The sequence below is a fragment of the Rhineura floridana genome, chromosome 4 (genome assembly GCF_030035675.1).
Source record: "Rhineura floridana isolate rRhiFlo1 chromosome 4, rRhiFlo1.hap2, whole genome shotgun sequence".
In the NCBI taxonomy this organism is placed as follows: Eukaryota; Metazoa; Chordata; class Lepidosauria; order Squamata; family Rhineuridae; genus Rhineura; species Rhineura floridana.
Window position 1 is genome coordinate 85,096,239 of NC_084483.1, and position 21,543 is coordinate 85,117,781.

The 21,543-nt window shown below is 39.4% G+C and overlaps 1 protein-coding gene across 3 annotated transcripts in view; it reads left to right on the top strand.

Moving 5' to 3' along the window:
- AFG1L (AFG1 like ATPase) overlaps positions 1-17,244 on the top strand; it is a 115,594-nt gene extending 98,350 nt beyond the window's left edge. Inside the window, exons 12-13 of one of the 3 annotated variants that reach the window (XM_061623538.1) lie at positions 5,377-5,490; positions 16,736-17,244. In XM_061623538.1, the coding sequence (XP_061479522.1) occupies positions 5,377-5,490; positions 16,736-16,762 (141 nt within the window). In that variant the 3' untranslated portion in view covers positions 16,763-17,244. Of the gene's footprint in view, positions 1-5,376; positions 5,491-9,547; positions 11,307-16,735 lie in introns of those variants that run through there. The other 2 variants (XM_061623539.1, XM_061623536.1) reach the window with 2 other exon arrangements.
- The last annotated feature ends 4,299 nt before the right edge of the window (positions 17,245-21,543 follow it).

Consider the following 21,543-nt stretch of genomic DNA (forward strand, 5'->3'; position numbering starts at 1 on the left):
TTCATGGAGAATCTGAGCCATCGCTATGTCCTGGTTCACACACAAATCTAAGCCATGGGTTGCTTAACTAGTCCCAAATTTACCACAAGTTGTTCAGTAGACAAACTATGGCTTGTTTCTCCAAAGGTTGGTTTGTTTTCCAGCTGCTGTTACCTCATGCCTTTGTAGCTTGGCAAGTGTCTGGAATGGGGTAGCCAATAAAACCATGGTTAAGGAACGATGCCAGATTCACATGTAACACCAAACCATATTTATGAACCTTGGCCTGTTTTTAAGCCAACAGCAAACCTTCAGATTGTGGTTTGTTGGCAGCAAACAAACAACTGGGCAGGGTTCATATTAATAAACTATGGTTTAGCATTACCTATGAACCAGCCCAAAACTTATGATACATAATTTGTTGTGTTTTTAATTTCCTGAAATCAGTTTCACTGGGTGACCCTGATTTCTAGTGTTGTAGGAGAAGAATCTAACATTCTCTCTCTTGTTTTCTCCTAACCAGGACACACAGATAAAATATCACTGCTCACCAAACCCTTTCCTGAAACTCTCCAAGATAAGGAGATGTAGCTGTTTCCTTCGTTCTAAGATGTTTTTAGATACAGTGGAAGCTTGATATAACGCATCTCACTGTACCATGGAATCAGATATACCACAGCTATGACCATGTCCCCCAAGTAAAATACTATATACCCTATTTTTCTATTTGTTATACCTCATTTTTTCATCCTCTGTGCTCCTTGTTCCTGGTGTCCTCCTTTTGCTTCCCCTGGGTGTTTAAGTCTTTTTTTTCCTCTCAGCTTTTAAAAAAATTCTTTCCTGATCTCCCCCGCCCACCCTTTTCCTTCTTGGAGTTTTTTTCCTAAGGGACACTTTATCTCTCGAGCCTTCTCAAGTTCTTGAATGCTTTCATTACTGCCTGTGGAGCTTTATTTAACTTGTTTTTCCCTCTCTGTTACCCTTCCTGCTTCTTCCTTCCCACTCCCTTCCTCAGCCACAGTAGTGGCAGGGTGGTTTTGTTTGTTTGTTTTGCCTCTCTGGGAACCAGCAGTACTGTACTGGATGGCTTTAACCATTTTAGTGCAGTTTTCATTATAATATGGAAGCCCTGTAATGCAGGTGCATCCTTTGTCCCCTGAACCCCATGCTATAACAAGCTTTCAGTGTATTAAAAAATTGTCAGTATATTCTGGACACGCCCCAGCAACCCTCCTGGGTCAAAATAATAATTGTCCAAGAGAAATTATCATGGTTTTTATTTTCAGGTTTATTTTCCAGGTGATTGATCTGTTGTGTTTTCTGTATTCGTTCCTAATATTTCACCTAAATGAACTCAGTCCCAATCATGATTCCTTCTAAATGAACAGATGAGTAAAGTGTTAATGTGTTTGCCCCAAAGTGTTATTAATTTTAGAAGAAACTGCCACTCTTGGTTTTAGTCTGAGTTGTGGGACCTCTAATGAAATAGTAATGATAAATGCAGCACTTAACTTGGATTTACAAAGGTTTCAATCATGGAAGCAAAATCAGCAATATTAAAACAACTAAAAAAGGCTCTTTATATTTAAGCTGATGTTTTAAAAAGTAATGGACGACATTAAGCTTCACCCTATGTGTGATTATAGGCACGCACTTAAATATTTATGCAATCAGGAAATATCGATTGAGATTAAAACCTTTTTCAAGAATGACCTGGCAAAGAAATTTACACCCTTCTCTAGTTCAGCAAGATATTTGGGACCTATCCAGACAATTATTTTTCTGTTTAGTGAATGGCTTAGATGCAGCTCATTTTTTCCTGGTGGATCAAGATGTCTTTTTGCAATGCTTCTGTTTTGGAGATACTGCATTTTTCTCACACTCAAATAACAATTTTTTGTCACTGGACATATGGGGATTCCCCACCCCACGCCACAGAAATCCTATCCTATCATGTCTGTTGCAGTTATAATAATTCTTTCACAAGTGTCACAGGTGTCCTAGCTATGACCTTGTAAAGTGTGAGGGGTGCAACTGTTCCCTACCCAAGGCCTGCATAATTTTGTGAGTTTTTGAAAAATGATACTTTTTTATTTTACTGCATTTGATGCTAACCATTCCTCTCTGCTGAAGTGCTGGTGTACTTCTGTATTCATCTTTTAAAAAGTGGCAAACAGCAGCAGGACTATCTCATTCTGCCTGCTGCAACAGCCTAACATTTTGTGGATCTTTGGCTGTTAAAAAAATTATATTTGATGATTGCATACCCTCCAACATTACACACTTGTGCAGTACTCATACCAATGATCACTGTCCAAGCCCCTCTGAAGACTTCCTTCCTGTCCAGATGCTGTATTTGTTTACTGTGCAGTTGCCTACCTTTCTCTGATCTTAAAGCTGATGGAGGATGCTTGTTCTTTCTACACTATAAAATTGTCATACAATAGTTACCACTAGTTTAAAATATACCTCAGCACCTGCAGCATGTGAAATGGCAGGCTGTGCACCAAATGGTGTCTTGGTGTTCACATACAAGCGCTAACACTAGAGGTTCCTCATTCAGAGGTTTCACTTCTAGAGAAAGTGTGCTGAAGCCTGGGGGCTAGCAACTTACATCAAAGATGTGTTGGACCACAACTTCCATCGGGGTCAGCCAGCACAGTAGTCTAAAACATCTGAAGGGGACCAGATTAGAGGAGGTGGCTCTAGCACATGTAGAATGAAAGTCATGAAGCAAAATGTGCATACAACATTCCAGTAATTGCTTTGTGGGATATGAACCTGGTCCTGCCTTTCACTATTTTTAGTGATTGATGAGTGCTGTGGAGAAATTTAGAGTGCCACACATCAGAGAAGACCCAAGAATTGTTTCAGAATTACCCAGGAAGTCCCTTCTCCAGACAGCATAAAAGGGACTTCCTGGTTTACTTTGACGCTGTGTTTTGGACTTTCTTGGAGTATGTGTGTGAGACCCTATAGTTCTCTAGACTCAGACAATGGAGAAGGGGCAGCCAGGCTCATTTTGAAGCTGGGTTGTTGTTGTTGTTTATCTTTGGTAATACAGGAGCAATTGTTGTCCAGAGAAAATAACTGTTAAATCCAACCTTCAGTCACGGTGACTGGCAGTATTTCCACCCAAAAGCAAAGGAGTAGTGGCAAAGCATGTTCTTTTTAACACAACTTAAATTCTATGTAAAAATAAAGCTTTTTCGGCATTTCCCCCCAATAATTTAAAGAATTGTTCTTCTAATGCAAATGCAAACAAAGTCTGTCATTAGTCTATTATCCATATTATTGGGGAGGGATGGCTGAGGGAGCATAAGTTACATCAGCTCTGTAAGGTAGCCCAGTCTTGCTATACTAATATTGAGAGAGAGAGAGAGAGTAGTATATGACAACCCTGCTATGTTGTTATCCCAGTCTTTTGGTGTGGGCTTCTTTATTTTAGGGAGATGTATTTTGGGAAGGGTTATTAAGTTGTAGCAGCAACATGAGGGGGTGGAGAAATTAATTGCTTTCCCAATCCAAGGGGGACAAAAGAGATTTCTTTGGGGGGGTTGCTATAAAAAGAGGGTGGCTGTTTGGACTGTGTTGATAACATTGCTATAATTATGAGGTATAAATGCTCATAGATTACACTGCTTACTCTTTAACAATGTTATTTAATTTATTCAAACATTTGCATCTAAACCATGGTTACTATAAATGTTAAAAAAAACTACCCCTCCCCATCTGAAGTACCATGCCTGGTCTTGCAGTGAATGTCGACAACCCATGAAACTTGAGTCCTTTGTATGGTTTAGGATTGATGCTGGAGGGAAGCAGGGCTCTTGTGTCTTTAATTAAAGCTGTGCCATAGGCATAAATTCAACAGCTTAAGCCTTTTCTATTGTGGAAATACAACTATGTTCACCTGTTGACATTCTCTCTGTCAGACATCTTCTTACCTGTGTGTGGCCCCTGATCAATTTTTATGCCCGTCACCCCACCTGCAAAAGAGGATGCAAATTTGCATATGACATAAAGTATATACCAATGTTATGAAAATATGTGTTCTCTGTTGTAAGTGGAGCAGAGGTCCCAGTCCACAAATGGTGTACTAGGTCCACAAAATTCTGTTGGCACCTCTGCCTATTGCAGAGGGATATTACTGAACTTTGTATTCAGAACTGGTTGCCAGGCCCGGCCTCCAAGAGGTCTTCTGCATCTTTAAAAGTAGTGCAGGGGGAAGGGAGAATTCCACCTTGTGGTTTTTCCCATTACAGGGTTGCAAGAACACCTGCACTTGGCTGACTTTCTCTTCTCCTAAAGATACAGGATCAGTCTCAGGCCCTGAACCTGGCAACCCTAAACACATTCATACCTAAGCCCTCACAATGGCCTTGGTGCCTATAGGGATGGAAAGTGCTCTCTTGCTCTCTCTCCAGCTTCCAGCCTATCAGTGAGGAAACTCCAAAGAGGCCCAGCACTAGTTTCCAATGTGCTGCATTTCAAGAGCTTTTGGAACACTGCGCCATTTTCTCCACGGTCCCCTCGCCAACCAGGGGAGAAACCAACAGAGTGAAAAAGCAACAAAATGAAAGCCTCCTTCCTTCCTTGCTCTACCTGTCCCCCCATGAATTTTTCATCTTCTGGTGATATATCTATTAGTACTAAAGTTGTTGCAAAAACCTTAATGGCAATAACTCACCTGCTAAATACAACTGAATTTAATGTATCTAATAAAGCATGACCAGTCTGATAATATGGAATAGTGACCTAATCCATAAATAAGTGTTAATATCTTTTCAGTCGTCGTCGCCCCCCCCCCCCGCATGATTTAAATTTTCTAATGCTTTTTATATTGTTTTACTGTAAAGGGAAAGTGAGCTTACTGCAATATAATGTTTAATGAATATAAACATTTAAAAATTAAGAGGTTGTTTTATATACATATGTATATGCTATAACCTAAGTGCTGTACAAAAACCTGAAAACTAATGCCCTTAATGCAGGCTTACTTTCTTAAAAAGAAGAAACAAATTTTGAGTTTGAGGATTATTGACTAAAGTTGAGGTTGACAGTAAGACACCCTGGCCCGCAAGTGTGTAAAAGTTGGTAGTGTTAGGACAGAATATATTTATAACTGGGTTTATGATTAATGTTTGAAAACTGAAGAAGAAATGATGGTACAAGCCACATGCATTTTACATTCTTATGGTGAGCTACTTATACTGAGCAAAATCAGAAATCATTTCAGCTTTTATCTATACCAAAATTGCTGCTTATATTATACCATACAAAATGAATGAACTTTGGTAGGTGTTGTAAAATCTGTTGTTTTTTAAAATACAACCTTCAAATGGAGGAATAGGAGCCATAAGTGGCAGCACCTTCAGACATTTCCCTCTTTTCCAGGTGCGTATTGTTTGCTCTGCATCAGCTCCACTCCAGAGCATATTTATTCAAGAACACCATGACAGTGGGTTGGACGAAAGCAGGGTACTGATGGATGATTTGGGGTTGAGCCAGGTAAGCACTATGACCATTAGAGCCTTTGTTGCAGGAGAACATAATTGGTTTTGGTCTGAGCATTGGTACTTTTGTTTTTTAAAAAAGCATTTAACAGGTCATTTCTAGCTTTTTGGCAGGATCAACATAGCACCTTTTCTTGTGTTCTAACTTAATGTAATGCTATTCATAAATGGTTAGTCCCAATCCATTTTAGCATAATTCTACAGATACTTCTAATGTTTTACCGAGTACATGTTTATTTCTAATATGTTAGAAATATTTGGTCAGGCTTATGCTTTAATATAGGGTCTTCCTATTTAATGGAGCTACACTTAGCTTTGTGCATTGCACTTCTTTAACTCAAATCACTATGGTGGGAATCACTTTATTGTCTAATAGGTGGGTCTGTTTCGCTCTAGGTTTACATAGGAGCGAACTGATCAATACTGTACTGATTTCCAAAACATAGAGAGTAAAAGAGGCTGTTGCAGACATTTCTACATTATAGTTTATATTTCTATTCTTACATTATATTATTTTATGGACATTAATCTCTAACAGAAAGTTCAATGTAAAGTGATACGCCTTGTTACTGCTATCTGTGGCAGATGGTTACCAGTATTTATCTAGTAAAAGTAAGTTTCCTCAATAAGTACTGTTTTCTAATAAAGTGCCCTTGTATATCTTTTGTGGAAATATTTATTTATTTATTTATTATTTGATTTATATCCTGCCCTTCCTCCCAGCAGGAGCCCAGGGCGGCAAACAGAAACGCTAAAAACATTTTAAAACATCATAAAACAGACCTTAAAATACATTAAAACAAAACAGCATTAAAAACATTTTTTTAAAAAGCTTTAAAAACATCTTTTAAAAAAGGGTTAAAAACATATTATTAAAAAAACATATTAAAAAGCAATTCTAACACAGACGCAGACTGGGATAGGTCTCAACTTAAAAGGTTGTTTTTTTTTTTTTTTTACAATAATTTTTATTCACATTTTCATAAAACATAGAAAACAAAATCATAAAACATTCAAAGACAAAAAACAAAACAAAACAAAAATGATTAAACAAAAAAAAAATAAAATGTTGACTTCCCATTTGTCACATATCAAATCAGTTATAGGTCTACAATATATAACAATCCTGTCTCTTAAATCATATTATAAAATCACTTTCCTCCAGTAGTTATCTTAATTAATCATCAAATCTCATAAACATTACTTTATTCTTTCCACAAAAAGTCAAAGAGAGGTTTCAATTCTTTAAGAAATATATCTATCAATTTTTCTCCAAATAAACATGTCAATTAATCCATCTCGTTAATAATTATAATAATCTTATTGTCATAACCATAGTCCAAATAAACATTTCGATTAATCCATCTCATCAGAATCTGCTAGATCCAATAATTTCAATAGCCATTATTCCATTATCCCTATTAGTTCCATCTTCCATCTTCTATAGTCCTGTTAAGTCCAGTAATTTCAGTGTCCAATCTTCCATTATCAGTATTCCATAATAATCTTGCTGTTGTAGCCATAGTCATATAATAAGAGTCTGATGGGAATTTCCTCTATCCCAAATATTTTCTTGCCATCAATTCTGAATAAGTTGCTGAAATACTGTTGTAAAGTCATATCTGTGTTCTTCTTTTTTACAAAATGCACTGGCTCATCTCTTAAGAGTTTTTCCATTGTCACATGGCTGCAGTTAATTCCATAGATTTTCTCTATATCAAGCTCCATCACATCATTCCAGTCCAGAAGATTATCCAAGCCATTGATAACTTTATCTCTAATATCTTCATTAATTTCTTCAGAGGTAACGTTAAATTCCAAACAATAGATTTTATTTCTAAAATCCATAAACTCCAGATCTTTTTCCAATTCCACATTTGTTCCAATCTCCAGGGCTTGTATCTTCCCTTTATTTTTTCTTTTCTCATCTCTGATCTCATTCTCCTCTCTCACAGGATCCCCTATTTCTTTAAACTCCTGCGTCATTTTGCTCAGTTCAATTTTCAGCTCCTTACTACCCTGTCGCAGGGTTTGTTTCGTTATCTCAATCTCATCCATTATTTTCTGAAACATAGTTACTTCCAGATTCTCAGCCACTTTCTTGATTGCCATTTTTAAAACCACGAAAACAAAGCAAAACAAAAATAAAGAAAAACCACTTCTTATTTCAGCAACAATTGGGTTAATATTCCAGGCTTGATGACATCACAGTATAAACAGAGCAACCTGCCTTATCTCTCTATGTTCAAGAATGCAAAACAAATTTAGTTCCCAGCATCAAAACAGTTAGTGGCGTCGTGAAGAAGCAGATTCGTCAAAATAAAATAGACCAAAAAGAGAATAGTCCCAGACAATATAATATTCCTTGGAACAGAAATCAGGAATAGAAATCCCTCTTCTGTGTATATCTTTAGAATGCACTTCCAGGACAGCTTTTTGCGACAGAAACAGAGATAAGCTGTTAATTTCGTGGATAACAGAGAATAGTTATAGCTCACCCAGAAGCTGTCCAAAGCCGATCAATCTGACAAATCTCCTTTTGCTGCAACAATTTAAACCAAGTAAAAAAAATAATAGAAAGAAGGGTGCTTGCCTGTTAGTCCGTTCTCTCTTTAAAGAAAAGATAAACGTATCGCTTAAGCAGATAGAGCTTGTTCGAAAGTCCGTCCGGCATTGTTGGCTGGACCTTATCTCATAAATTAATGAAATCCAGTCCTCCCAACAAAAACAGGCTTTTGAGGTTGATCTCTACGTTTCTCCCTGCCCGGGAGAAATTTCATCAGTCAAAAAAAAAATGTTCTGACTGATTTATATCTGAATAAGCTTCTTTTGAGGCGGGAGCCCGTCCCAAAAGCAGGCACAAGCGAAGTCACCCTTCCCGGAAGTCAACTTAAAAGGTTGTTGAAAGAGGAAAGTCTTCAAAAGGCACCGAAAAGATAGCAGAGATGGCTGTCTTACAACAACCAAATATGGTTGTTTTAAACCTCACTTTTGGAAAGTAATTCAAATGTTGCTGAGTGTACACAGTGTAGTCCCCTCTTCACTGATCCTTCAGTGTATGCTACCAATGCAATGTAGATTTCTCTTCAAAGAATGCTATCCATTTCATGATGACATCATTAAAAAAGCATAATGTTTTCATATTATGAGCCAACATACATTTTAAAAATCTTGTCCAAGTATGTTTATCTTTCATAAAACTCAGTTTCATCTTAGTCCTGCCATGAGATGAAATGGAAAAAGGGGGAGTAATGTTTTGTGAATCCAATCTGTTAATTCCTAATTGATAATTGTGTGTGCATATTTTTGAAAGGATTAAAAAATGGCCAAATGTATATGAAACATAGATGTCTTTCCAAAATCTCTATAGTACAGCAAAGTTGTACAAAACGATGATGTGATATACAAATGGAGGGAGGTGGGAATGGAGATGGATTCATCCTAATGGTGCATTGGTCCCTGTCATGCCAGCTGTATTATTCAGACCTCTAAACCTTGTAGTGGCTTTACCATCTGTGAAGCAAATAGTTATGGGTAGTGCAACTATGTGGTTTTCAGTTAGCCTCTATATCGTAACATGTGGCACTCTGGATGTTACTGGAAAACAATCTCAGTCCCTACTCTCAAGAATGAGTATTTGTGAAGTTCCTCAAACATCTCTCTAACTGAAGTGTGTGGATGGGAGAGAAAGAGAAGCAGCTAACAGCAGACAATCACACACATTGACTGTGCTACACAAAAATGTAACACAGAGACCTGCAAAATGACCAAGAAAATATCGCTCAGAAGAGTAGCCACAAGCAGCAACTCCAAGGTGGTGCTCTCTTTATTCTTTTGTGATATTTAAAAACAGTTTTGTTCCCCAAAAAGCATAATTGCAGAAGAAAAAGAGAAGGAAAGTTATGAACTGGATACAACTCTGGGGCTGGGGAGGAGACTTGAAGGACTGTGAATGTGTGGGCTCAGGACACACTGCAAGTTTGAGAAGGCCTTCATTTTCTGGTTCCTTTTTAACGCTTACTACACTCCCTCCCCCCAATCTCTCCCTTTAGGATTCGGCTCAAGCACTTTCTATGTTTACGGGAGAGGAGGAGATTTTTGCCTTTCAGCGTACCATCTCACGACTGACTGAAATGCAGACTGAGCAGTACTGGAAGGATGGGGACAGAAGCAAGAAACCACTGTAACTAAAAGGCTATCAAAGCACACAGAACAATCATCTTTCCTGACAAAGAATCAAAATCCCATTTTCAGTCTACGAATGGTATGGAAAGGGAAGGAGCATGAAGTCTATGGTCTGCATATATGTGTCATAAAACTACAGCTTGAACAAATGATAGACCCAAACCAGGCAAATTAAATGTGTATTCTTGCACCTATCTACCTCCAGTGTTTTGGTTATAAATATTGCACCTTCAGTACCCTTGAACTTTTCTAGAAAAAAATTATGCTGGGCCGCAATTGAAACACTTTAGATTTTCCTTTTACCAAACGTACAAAAGCATCCTTTTGTATTTGGTAGCTCTGCCATTCTAAATACTCTTATTTCTGCTTTTTTACTGCCACAGTAGGCATTGATCTTGTTACTCCATTGGCTATATGTACGACTCACACACCCCGTCCCAAATTCTCCTGGGAGGGAGGGTGCAAAAAGAATCAAGTGGAATTATAGAAGCAAGAATGGAAAAGCCATTTAAGTCGATAAGTATCAAAGCAAAAGTGCCAGAACAATCAGGACTTTGGTGAACTCTCACTGTATATGGTACATACAGTCAGAGCACTGGGCAGAAATCACATCACATCTATACCCACTCTTGCCTGTGGTTTTAATAGACAGTAGGCAGGTACAGTGGGAATCTCATTCATCCATTCATGCATGTCACTAACTAGATGACAAGACATTTGGTTATTTCTAGTAAACTAGTACAAACTACTTTCTTTTTTGAGTTAATGGGCAAGACCAGTGGCCCATCCATTCATTTTGGGCCATGTCATAATTGGTGATTGCAGCATGCCACATACTTTTGCCATGATGTTTACACCGTTTGTAGGGAAGGATAATAATTACAAGATCCCACATTGTCAAAAGCAGTAAAATAAACAAAATAAAATAACTTAAAGGAAAAAACTACACTTTTCAAATGGTTTTAATACAATCTCACATGAGAAAGAAAGGAATTATCATCATCATCATCATCAATAATAATAATAATGTGACTAACCTGGCAAGGTAGAAAGTCATCTGTTGGTAAATAAGTTTAACATTAAATCTGCGTACTGAAAAAGTATTTTGCAGAGTAGTTTCACCAACCACTTCTGTGTAGATGGTAAAATTCTCAGCACTTTTAACACTGTAAAATTACAGGCTGGCCATTTTCACTTGCTGTTCTAGATCTTCATAGTGTTTCCTTTTTGTCCATAGCTGTCTCCAAACCCCTACTGCTGTACTTCCAACAGACTGTCATGTTCACTACCACAGCTCTTCCCTCCTTAACAAACACTAGGTCTGGCTTCTGCAGTTCATTTTGCAGAGTTTTCAAGTGAGGTTCATGATGTATAGTCCAGTGTTATTGTTTTTGCCTCATTGGCCAGATGTTGACTTACTTTGTTCAGGTGATGAATTTGCACATCTTGAATTGGACAGCATTGCCTTGATATATGCGAACAAGAGTCATACTGGGCACAACACGTCCTGCAGCTTTTCATTGCATTTACACTCCCCCAAATTAGTTACTTTCTTATCAGGAATACATTCATGCAAAGTTTGACAGCTGTTACATAATCCTGATCTGACATGTCCTTCTTGTTTCAAAGAATAGTAGAGTTGGAAGGGGCCTATAAAGCCATCAAGTCCAACCCCCTGCTCAATTCAGGAATCCAAATCAAAGCATTCCCGACAGATGGCTGTCCAGCTGCCTCTTGAATGACTCCAGAGTCAGAGAGCCCACTACCTCTCTAGGTAATTGGTTCCATTGTCATATGGCTCTAACAGGAAGTGTTTCCTGATGTCCAGTCGAAATCTGGCTTCCTGCAACTTGAGCCCGTTATTCTGTGTCCTGCACTCTGGGACGATTGAGAAGAGACCCCGACCCTCCTCTGTGTGACAACCTTTCATGTACTTGAAGAGTGGTATCATATCTTCCCTCAGTCTTCTCTTCTCCAGGCTAAACATGCCCAGTTCTTTCAGTTTGTTCTCATAGGGCTTTGTTTCCAGTCCCCTGATCATCCTTGTTGTCCTCCTCTGAACTTGTTCCAGTTTGTCTGCATCCTTCTTGAAGTCCGGAGACCAGAACTAGACGCAGTACTCAAGATGAGGCCTAACCAGTGCTGAATAGAGGGGAACTAATACTTCACGCAATTTGGGAACTCTACTTCTGTTAATGCACCCGAATATACTTCTTTCTAGTTATTTCATCCTACTGTTTCAAATTTCCTCTGTTGTTTCTCCATATAGTTGGTAATTCTTCAATTAATCCACCCCCCGTACACCACCTCTTTCTAAACTTGTTTTCCAATCCCAGATTATTTTCTATCTTCTGAATTGTTCCATTGGTGGAGTTTGCCAATCTAAACAATCTGTTTATTAGTATAGCGGATACCTCTTTCTTTAATTTAGACAGTCCTAGTCCTCCATCTCTAGTTCAGGAAATATATTGCAGGAAATGTGGACATATATTATTTGGCAAGTGCAGCCAATTCTGAACTGCTAGTCTCACTTGGTTATTTTAGCATACTTCAATGCTTCACTATGGTCACTTAGAAGAGAAGACTGAGGGGAGATATGATAGCCCTCTTCAAGTACTTGAAAGGTTGCCACACAGAGGAGGGCCAGGATCTCTTTTTGATCATCCCAGAGTGCAGGACATAGAATAACGGGCTCAAGTTGCAGGAAGCCAGATTTCGACTGAACATCAGTAAAAACTTCCTAAAGTGTTAGAGCGGTACGACAATGGAACCAATGACCTAGGGACGCGATGGCTTGTCCAACACTGGAGGCCTTCAAGAGGCAGCTGGACAGCCACCTGTAAGGTATGCTTTAATTTAAATTCCTGCATTGAGCAGGGGGTTGGACTCAATGGCCTTATGGGCCCCTTCCAACTCTACAATTTTATAGTTCTATGATATAAAAAAGTATTGAGATTGCATACACCTATTAGATTTCCATTTTTTTGCATTGGTTTTAGATTCGCTCTCCCTATCCTTTTTAACCAGTTCTTAATGTCCTCCTCAGCATTATATTCTCATAATCCAACCCAGGAATTTATCTGCAACCCCAGATTCTTCTCCATTTCACCTGGTGGAATCATGTGAATGTAATCCGAGTTGATCTTCCATGGCAATATGTTGTTCACTACAGAAGGGTCCTCAGTTTTTTATAGATAAAATCAGTGGCATTTCTTTGGTTGAATTCTCAACCCTGTAAAGAAGCAAAATCTTTTCAAAATTCTGATGTTCTTTTCCATGCCTACATTATCATCAGTAACAAGAGCAAAGTCATCAGCAGATGTTAAAGCACCTACAGTCCAGTCTTCTCCTTTCATGCCACACACCACTGTCTCCAGCCTTTTTATCAACAGGTCCATTGCTGGTTTAAAAAGCAACAAGGACAGCGGATCTCTTAACACCTGTGCATAACTATACTCTCCATGTATCTTTCCTTCCTATTATTGTGGTAAATGCATTTTTGTAGGAATCCATGATCAGCTGGACCATATGTTTATCTGTTCCTCTTTGATCCATCCCTCTTTGCCTTATCTGTTGTTATGTGCCTCCAAGTCGACTACGACTTATGGCGACCCTATGAATCAGTGACCTCCAAGAGCATCTGTCATGAACCACCCTGTTCAGATCTTGTAAGTTCAGGTCTGTGGCTTCCTTGATGGAATCAATCCATCTCTTGTTTGGCCTTCCTCTTTTTCTACTTCCTTCTGTTTTTCCCAGCATTATTATCTTTTCTAATGAATCATGTCTTCTCATTATGTGTCCAAAGTATGATAACCTCAGTTTCATCATTTTAGCTTCTAGTGATAGTTCTGGTTTAATTTGTTCTAACACCCAATTATTTGTCTTTTTTGCAGTCCATGGTATCCGCAAAGCTCTTCTCCAACACCACATTTCAAATGAGTTGATTTTTCTCTTACTGGCTTTTTAATGTGGTTGTAGAATACAGAATGAAAAGACTTGGCTATAACGATTAAGACTATGCCCACTTCTCTTTTGTATCTTTTTGTCCTATATGTTATATGATCCACTTTTGTTCTTTTTCTCACTATTCAGTAGGTCATTTATCTTATTGTGCCAATGGATTCTGGCCTCCTGTACAGATGGGCACTGACTGAGTGTGTGAGAGCAAGATTCACAGCAAGCTGCACATTTTCTGCAGGTCTTGTTTGCATTTTTGTTGCTCTTTCCCATACATTCTCCGGTTCTCAGAGCTTCAGAGCCATGATGTAATCTTGTTCCATCATGCCATGATTTTATCTCATCCACTCATTACTGATGGTATCATTCTTGAAATGTTCAACCATACTCCCTTGACACTGGTGATTCCTCCGTTCTTCCAACTCCTTTAGTCTGCAACTGACCGGACTACTAAATTTTCTCTTCAGTGGTTTATCCCAACTTATACCACCACCTTCTTTTTCTTCAAGTATCTGCCTGACATTTGGAATCTTCACTTCTTTTCCTCTGGTGATGCTGCATATCTTTCTGAATTCTTTTTCCAACCCTAGATCTTTTGCTAATTTTCTGATCATACTATTAGACGAACATGCAATTCTTTGTAGCCTTTTCACCTGCATACAAGGAACTGCTTTTTTGAGCTTTATCAAACCAAGCCCTCCATTTGCTTGTTGAGTATAGGAAATAGGAACACGTGGGCTCTGGCACATGTAGCCACTTCTTAACAGCCAACCTTGTGTCTTTATCCAGTTTCCTAAGTGAAGTTCTTGACCCTTCTCTATGATCACACAAATACAGCGATCATAGGATTGCATATATTTGCAACAGATTCCATGGTTGTGTGGGTTTAGGTTTTGCCTGGCTTATCCTTTCTACCTAACACTTTATATCCTTTTCAACACTATCCTTTTCATCACTATATTTTCATGCAACTGGCACAAGACAATTTACGAAGTGCAAATAAACACGCACACACTCCACCACCACCACAATTCAGTGTTCCTGATACACCATATAGCCACTAATGACATAAGTAACATTTGTATATTATGCTCTATGCTTTCCCAGCAGCATAAGAGAAAGCAATAAAAACACAGAAACATCCATAGGGTGCTTGGCAGGTCTACCACCCATCACTCATGACATTGCTCATTAAGAAGACCCCCCACATTCAGTTAGGGAAGGCCCCAATCAATGAATGGTGATGACAGCATAACTCTATAACATCATCCTACCTAGATCACACACAATACACAGTCTGGCATTCATAAAGGCACTAAAGCATCATTTCCAGTGCAGACTACCATGGTACAGCAAACAAGAGCCCAACACCTGATAGCTATACTCCATCTTCTTACAGAACAAACAGACACCAGGCAGCCAGCCATCATTCTGCAAGGGCCATGCACAGAAAGAAAGAGTGACATTTCTACCACAATAGTTGGCCAGCTCTCTTGCTCAGTGGGCAATAAATGCCTTTGGCTTTCTAAGATAAAGCTCCAAGTCCACTAGGGAAACAATGCTTCCAAACAGATACTGCAAAAAATACAGCTGTGTTTGTTTGAGGGACACAAGCTGTTTGCAAGAGGTTAAGCTGTATGGCATTACAGGGTAGAAGGGAATTGAGCCCTGCCATAGGGAGATGTTGAAATGACCACTACAAGCCGAAACTATAGGGGGTGCTCTGCCAGCAGTAATGATAACTGATGTGAAAAGGGGTGGAAGCCAGAACTGGAAGCCATAGTTCCCACTCCACAGACCAACATTCTAGCCTTGCAGCTACAGACAAGAAAAATACATATGGGTAGGCCTTTGTCATTTTCCAGAGGCTAAGGTCACAATATGCCCCATATTGACCAGGACCGAGAAAGGGTGATATGGAACCACCCCACCCCCAACTGTGTAGGCCCCAATCCTAAAGACAGCTGAGGTAAGTAACAATAGAAAGACAGCTTGAGTAGTTATAATTTCTACTGAATATCCATAAGATGGAAGAGAGCTCTGATAGTATTGTGAACACAAAGGACTGTGGCCTTGATGGCAAGCAATAGGTACGTCTTTCACCATCAGTTGTATCTGTTGCAGTACTGTTATCATTCACTCTTGAAAAGGAACCTTACCAGAAATGAAAGGTAGCAACTGTACATCTTAACAGTTAGATTCCCACTAATCACTGCTGGATTTATTGCAGGCCTCCTCTCAGACAGTGAGGAACACACTTGATTCTTCTGCTGTTGCAAGTTTTCCTGTGGAGAGCCAAGTGAGACACAGGGATAGTAATGAGTAATGGTGTGCAGCTGTAACAGACCTGTGACTATTTATTTTATAAAAATACTTCATTTAAAATATCAAAGTAGTTTACAACACGTTAAAAACGACTACCATAGAATAAAAACATTAAAAATACAATAAAAACAAAGGTCAACTGTTGCAAAAAACAACATCATAATTGCCTGCATAGCCTTGTGGAACAGAAAGATTTTCAGCATGCACTTAAAAGTTAAAACAGAAGGCGCCTGCTGAATCTCTGTTGGCAGAACTTTCCAGAGAACTGGGGCGATGACACTGAAGGCTCAATTTTGTGTCGATGTTAAATGAGCCTCACCAACTCGGGACAACCAAAGCTGTTCCTGCAGATGATTGGTGGGTGTTGGTGTGCAAATAACTGAGTGTTGCCGTCTGGGTGCTCTTTCAGTACTCATGCCTCAGCATTCAACAATATATACTGAATTAATTTTAAAAGCCTGGGCCAACAGAACAGACTTGGCTTGCTGGCTGAACGATAGCAATGACGGCAAGCAAAAATATTTGCCAAGGAAGGAAATCCATAATCAAGGTGCTGCCACAGGAGATCCACTCACTCTCTGGTAGCCATCTAGCTAATGTTTGAACAATGGAGTGATTTTGTCCCCAGAGTGATTAGCAACTAAATCCCAGTGGGCTTCTAAGTGTTCTAACTTAATCCTAGTGTCCAGTATGAAGAATGCTTCTCACAAATAGTTCTGCTAGACTGCAGTATGTGAAAACCATAGTGGTGATGTATTTTTTTTCTTCAACAGAGAGCAGACCCTTCATATGGGACCTAGTCTGTGCTCAGTCAGATTCAGCCCAGTTTTTCTGTGTGTGTGTGCTAGTTGTCTATAATACTGGGAGATGATCTGGCTATATGTTACAGAGGAGGAAGTCTAGAAATGATTGTATCTATTGTCCAAGCCATTTCAGTATGCCAGAGACTGAGCAGAACATCAGCAGGACTGCCAGTCATGTCAACAAGAAACTCCAAGAGCGATCAGGAAACCATCCAGATTGATCTGTCTCTGGAGAAGAACAAACCAAACTGGAATATATATTACAATCTTAAAAAGAACAACACATCTCTATGTATAACTCCTCAACTGAGGACAATGTATAAGAAATTGTTGGATGTGGAAGATTATTGCCATCATTGTAAAAACAACTACCAATCAATTTTATGTAAGCCTTATATTTTACAAAGTGTAAATGAAACTATTAATTATATTGAAGCCTACTACCAGCATCTAGGAGCAATATCATCTAATACTTAAATAGTATTCAAGAGAAATTGTGTGGCAATAAAAACAAGAAACCCTTATGCCTCTTCTCCTCATTAACCCATATTCTGTGAAACTCCAAGAGAAAATTTTGAAGGGAAACCAGATAAAATAAAGGTAACATACCTATATGAAGCAGCCTCTTCAGCCAAAAAATATGAGCCAGCAAAGATTATAAGAAGGTGAGGAATCCAATTCATTTGGATCCAGAGTAAAGCTGCAGATGTAACCCCACTTACCTAGGAGTAACCCTAATTGAATTCAGTAGGACTTACTTCTGAGTAGACATAGTTGGGATTGCATTTAGTTGAACTTGTTCTCACTGAATTAAAACAGTTCCTATTGAAATAAATGGGACTTAAGTTCAGCTAACTTAGTCTAGATCTACCCTTCTGACTTCAAGCTGTCTTCCCACGTTCTGAACCCTAAAGAGCACTTGATTGTAATGACCAATTTAATAAAGACCACCAGTCAATCACCTCTTTAAGACCTTCAGGTATTAGTGTTTCTGGCCACAAAATCCATTGAACCTCTTTTTAAAATATCCAGTCAAGCAAATCTACAGCTATATGTCTTGAAGTAAGATGTTCCAAAGCCGCCCTTTAAAAAAAAAAGTTAGAACTGTTTTCTTCTCCATAAACTGTCAAAGGTGCATTCTCATTCTGGTTTTAACTGATATTTTAATAACATACGTAGTGAGTCTTAAGTAGAAACATATCCTGTTTACCAGTTCATCTCTTGACTCTGGTGGCACAATTTGTTGATGCAGTGGCCTCTAAGGACAGCTTTCATAGCATCCCATAGGATATAGGGGGCCATGCCTGGCGTTGCATTTTCTGCAGAGCAGAGATCAACAATACGTTACAAATGCCCTGGGCTCCTGCTGGGAGGAAGGGTGGGATATAAATCAAATAATAAAGAAATAAATGCTGCAGAACGACTGCTCTTCCGAGGAGGCCAGAGTCAAATGTCCAGCTGGAGAGCCTTGGATTTGCCCTCTCAGTATTAAGCTCAACAGTTATCAGCATGGTCTGAGACAGTGCGAGAACCAATTTTAACTTGCCCAACATTTGGCCAAAGCTCTTTCCCTCACATTCAGGTGGTGCTCTCTCCATGCATCTAGCAAATTGTGGTCCTGTAGTAGAGTAGACAGTTCCAGCTCTTGCGGAATGTGTATTGATCTTCATTCGCTGTGGTCTAGATCATTATTTAAGCAAAGGTTGAGATCACCTCCAATGATGACAGGGCACTGTTCAAACTTCTGGAGAGTCTTCAATTCTGTTTTAAGGAAGGTGCTCTGACCTGAATTCAGCACATACAGTGATCCTAGCATAATATCGTAGGAGCCAGTAACGAAGAGAGATCTATCTCCTGGGTCTGTGAGTGTGTCGTCAATTATAAGTGGACAGGACCTAGCCACTAAAACACCTCTTGATTTAGACGTTCCAGGGGCATAATGCTGCTCTCCTATCCAAGATCCTTTGAGCAGTCGCTGGGAAGAATACTTGCATTGGTGTGTCTCTTGAAGCATTATGATGTCGGGGTGCATTCTTTTTAGGGTTGCCTCCACTCGAGCCCATTTGACCACATTGCCCAACCCTCAAACACTGAGGAATACTACGCTCAGGCAGTTGGTATCAGGAGTCATGGTGCTGAAGAAGGTAGCACTCGAGCCGGGCTTTGATGTCTAACGAGCTTCTTGTGGGAAAGGAGTTTGTGTTGGCCATCCTTCTTGTGAAACGAGAACAAAAATAACTAGCCAACTTTCAGACCAATAGGACCTTGTAACAAAGATCCGAACATGAAGGCACCCAGTGAATACCTGAGCATCACGAGACTTCATGATAACATGTCTCAAGTTATGTTGGACAGAGGGAGATTTGAAACCAATGATTCTATCTATATAGGCTACCTCCCCATAGGTCAGGATGGTGATAGTATGGCAGTGCAGTAAAATTGAAAAAGACAGTGCATTCTCCATAGCAATTTTTAAGCTAAGTTCTTCCTCTTATCTCTCTTGCTCTGCATTCTAGACCAGTGTGTACGTTGGCATTGTCAGGCACCTGGATGCCTAATTCTTGAAGGATCAATTCTGCCTGCCTTTTGTCACTCTCTATATGCATTTTGTCTCTCGAGGGTACAATCAATTTAAAGGGGAATCTCCATCTGTAGTTAAAGCCTGCTTCTTTGAGTGCTTGAAAGAACTTAAAAGAGGAATGTCTCCTCACAGTGTCTGGGCAGATGTCTTGGAATACATCTACTCAAGCCTTGCCACATTTTAATTCTCTAAAAAAATTTAGTGCCTTAAAGACAGCGTCTTTCATCCTGTAGTGCTCAAAGTGCACCACTATATCTCTGGACTGGTCAGACAGTCAACTTCTCTGGCCCATGGTACTATGTGCCCTTTCTGAGGTGGGAGTGCTTACCATTACTCCCAGTTGCAATACTAGGTGATCATGTCTCCCCCCTCCTCACACTCTGAGACCCCTCATATTCAGAAATTCCACCTGAGGTCACGGTCTGTTCTTCTTGTTTGAGCTCAAGTCCGATCTGCCGCTAGTGTGTTTCTAACTTTAAAGACGAGATTGTCAGTGGCAGTAGCTTCCAGTTTGTGTAAGAAAATTATTTTCTTCATTAGTTTACAGTGGGGGTCACCAACCAAATGCCCAGGGGTAACTTTGTTGGCAGCACCCAGGAGGGGCTCCATGTTCTTAGCTTTTTTAAAAAGTAAGTTTCTAGCCCTCCTAGAAAGAAACCTATGAAGCAAAACGTGCAGGTACACTTCTAAATGATTTCTGCAAAATGAGCCAACATGGTAGCTCCTCCTGTTAGTGTTTTTAGCAGATGAGTAAGTTAGAGCTGTGATTGATAAATGAGCTGTTTAGACACCAGGCAATAGGAATCCCTGGAATTCTAAAGAGCTTCTTTTTTCCACTCCCCTTTGGTACACTTTTCCTATTTCTGTCTTACATTCTAGTAGACCATGGAATCTCTATCTTTTGCCTTTTTTACCTAGCAACGAGGATGCACCTTTCCTGTGGTGGGTTTGTCCGAGATGAGATACTGCCTAGAATTTGTTTTCTGTGAATAGTTCTACACAATAAGGATGGGTGGATGTTAAATAATCCCCTCCCAAAATGGCAAATGAAACATGTGAAAACTTTGCAAAGAGGCTTAGGCATGTCTCCTGCACTGCAGGAGCTGATGCCCAGACATTAATAATTTACTGTATAGTTAACTTACAGTACAATGCTATATATGTTTTCTTCGGAAGGAAGTCTCTTTCCACTGAATGGAGCTTGCTTCCAGGTAAGTGGGTACAGGATGACAGCCTAGGTTTTGGTATAGGATTGGCATTGGGGAAAACAGGGTTGTTGTGCCTTTGATAGCTGTACCTACAAAATCTAAACCAGCAAGACAAAGCTTTCCATGGTAAGATATGATGATGTTGCAGGGAGGGAGAGAAGCAACCATTACTGCACTCTCTCTCATTTTGTGTTATTCCATGCCCCCTGTGGCAATCATTTGATAACTGGCATCCTCAGCACTCACTTAAAATTCAAAATGTGCCCCGTGGTCCAAAAAGGTTGCCGACCTCTGGTTTACAACAAATACCTGCATGACATGGGATGGCCCCGGGGCAGGTGCTAATCTTGATAAAACAAAGTCCAGACTTAGGGCCTTTTATTTATTTTCAGTATCTGTGTACAAGAATATATTTTATATTCTTAGGGGTACCTTAAAAAGTATTTCCATCACTGGAACATTATTGAAAATAGAAAACTGATACTGTTCTATGCAAGATTAAAAACTATCCTATTTATTCTGAGTTTCACCTTTGGAGTCAGTAATTTCTCAGATATTTCATTGCTCGATATTGAGCTGTGTCTCTTTCTGTGACTTTTCAGTCTGAAAACCTTTTTTTTATTTTAGACTTCAGCAATGAAATATTGTATATTAGAACAATGTCTTAATCTTCTCCCTAACTTGTCTGGCCATATAAATAGAGCTACATAGCCACATGCTGAGATGTTGATTCCCCAGCAAGGACTTATAGGCTGCTGTCGGTGTGCTGTGATCAGTTGCAGAGTTAACCACATTCTTAAACTACATTGAGGCTATGAGGGTGACACTTTTGTCTGCACTGAGAGTATTTTTTTTATCTGCCAACACTTTTGTGAGCGTAACATAATGCCATCATGAGGGCAAGGGCTGACTTGTAAATGAGCATACAATTCCCCCTATCCCAACTCCTCTCACTATACCACCATTGCCCCCATGTTTGCCTCTTGCTC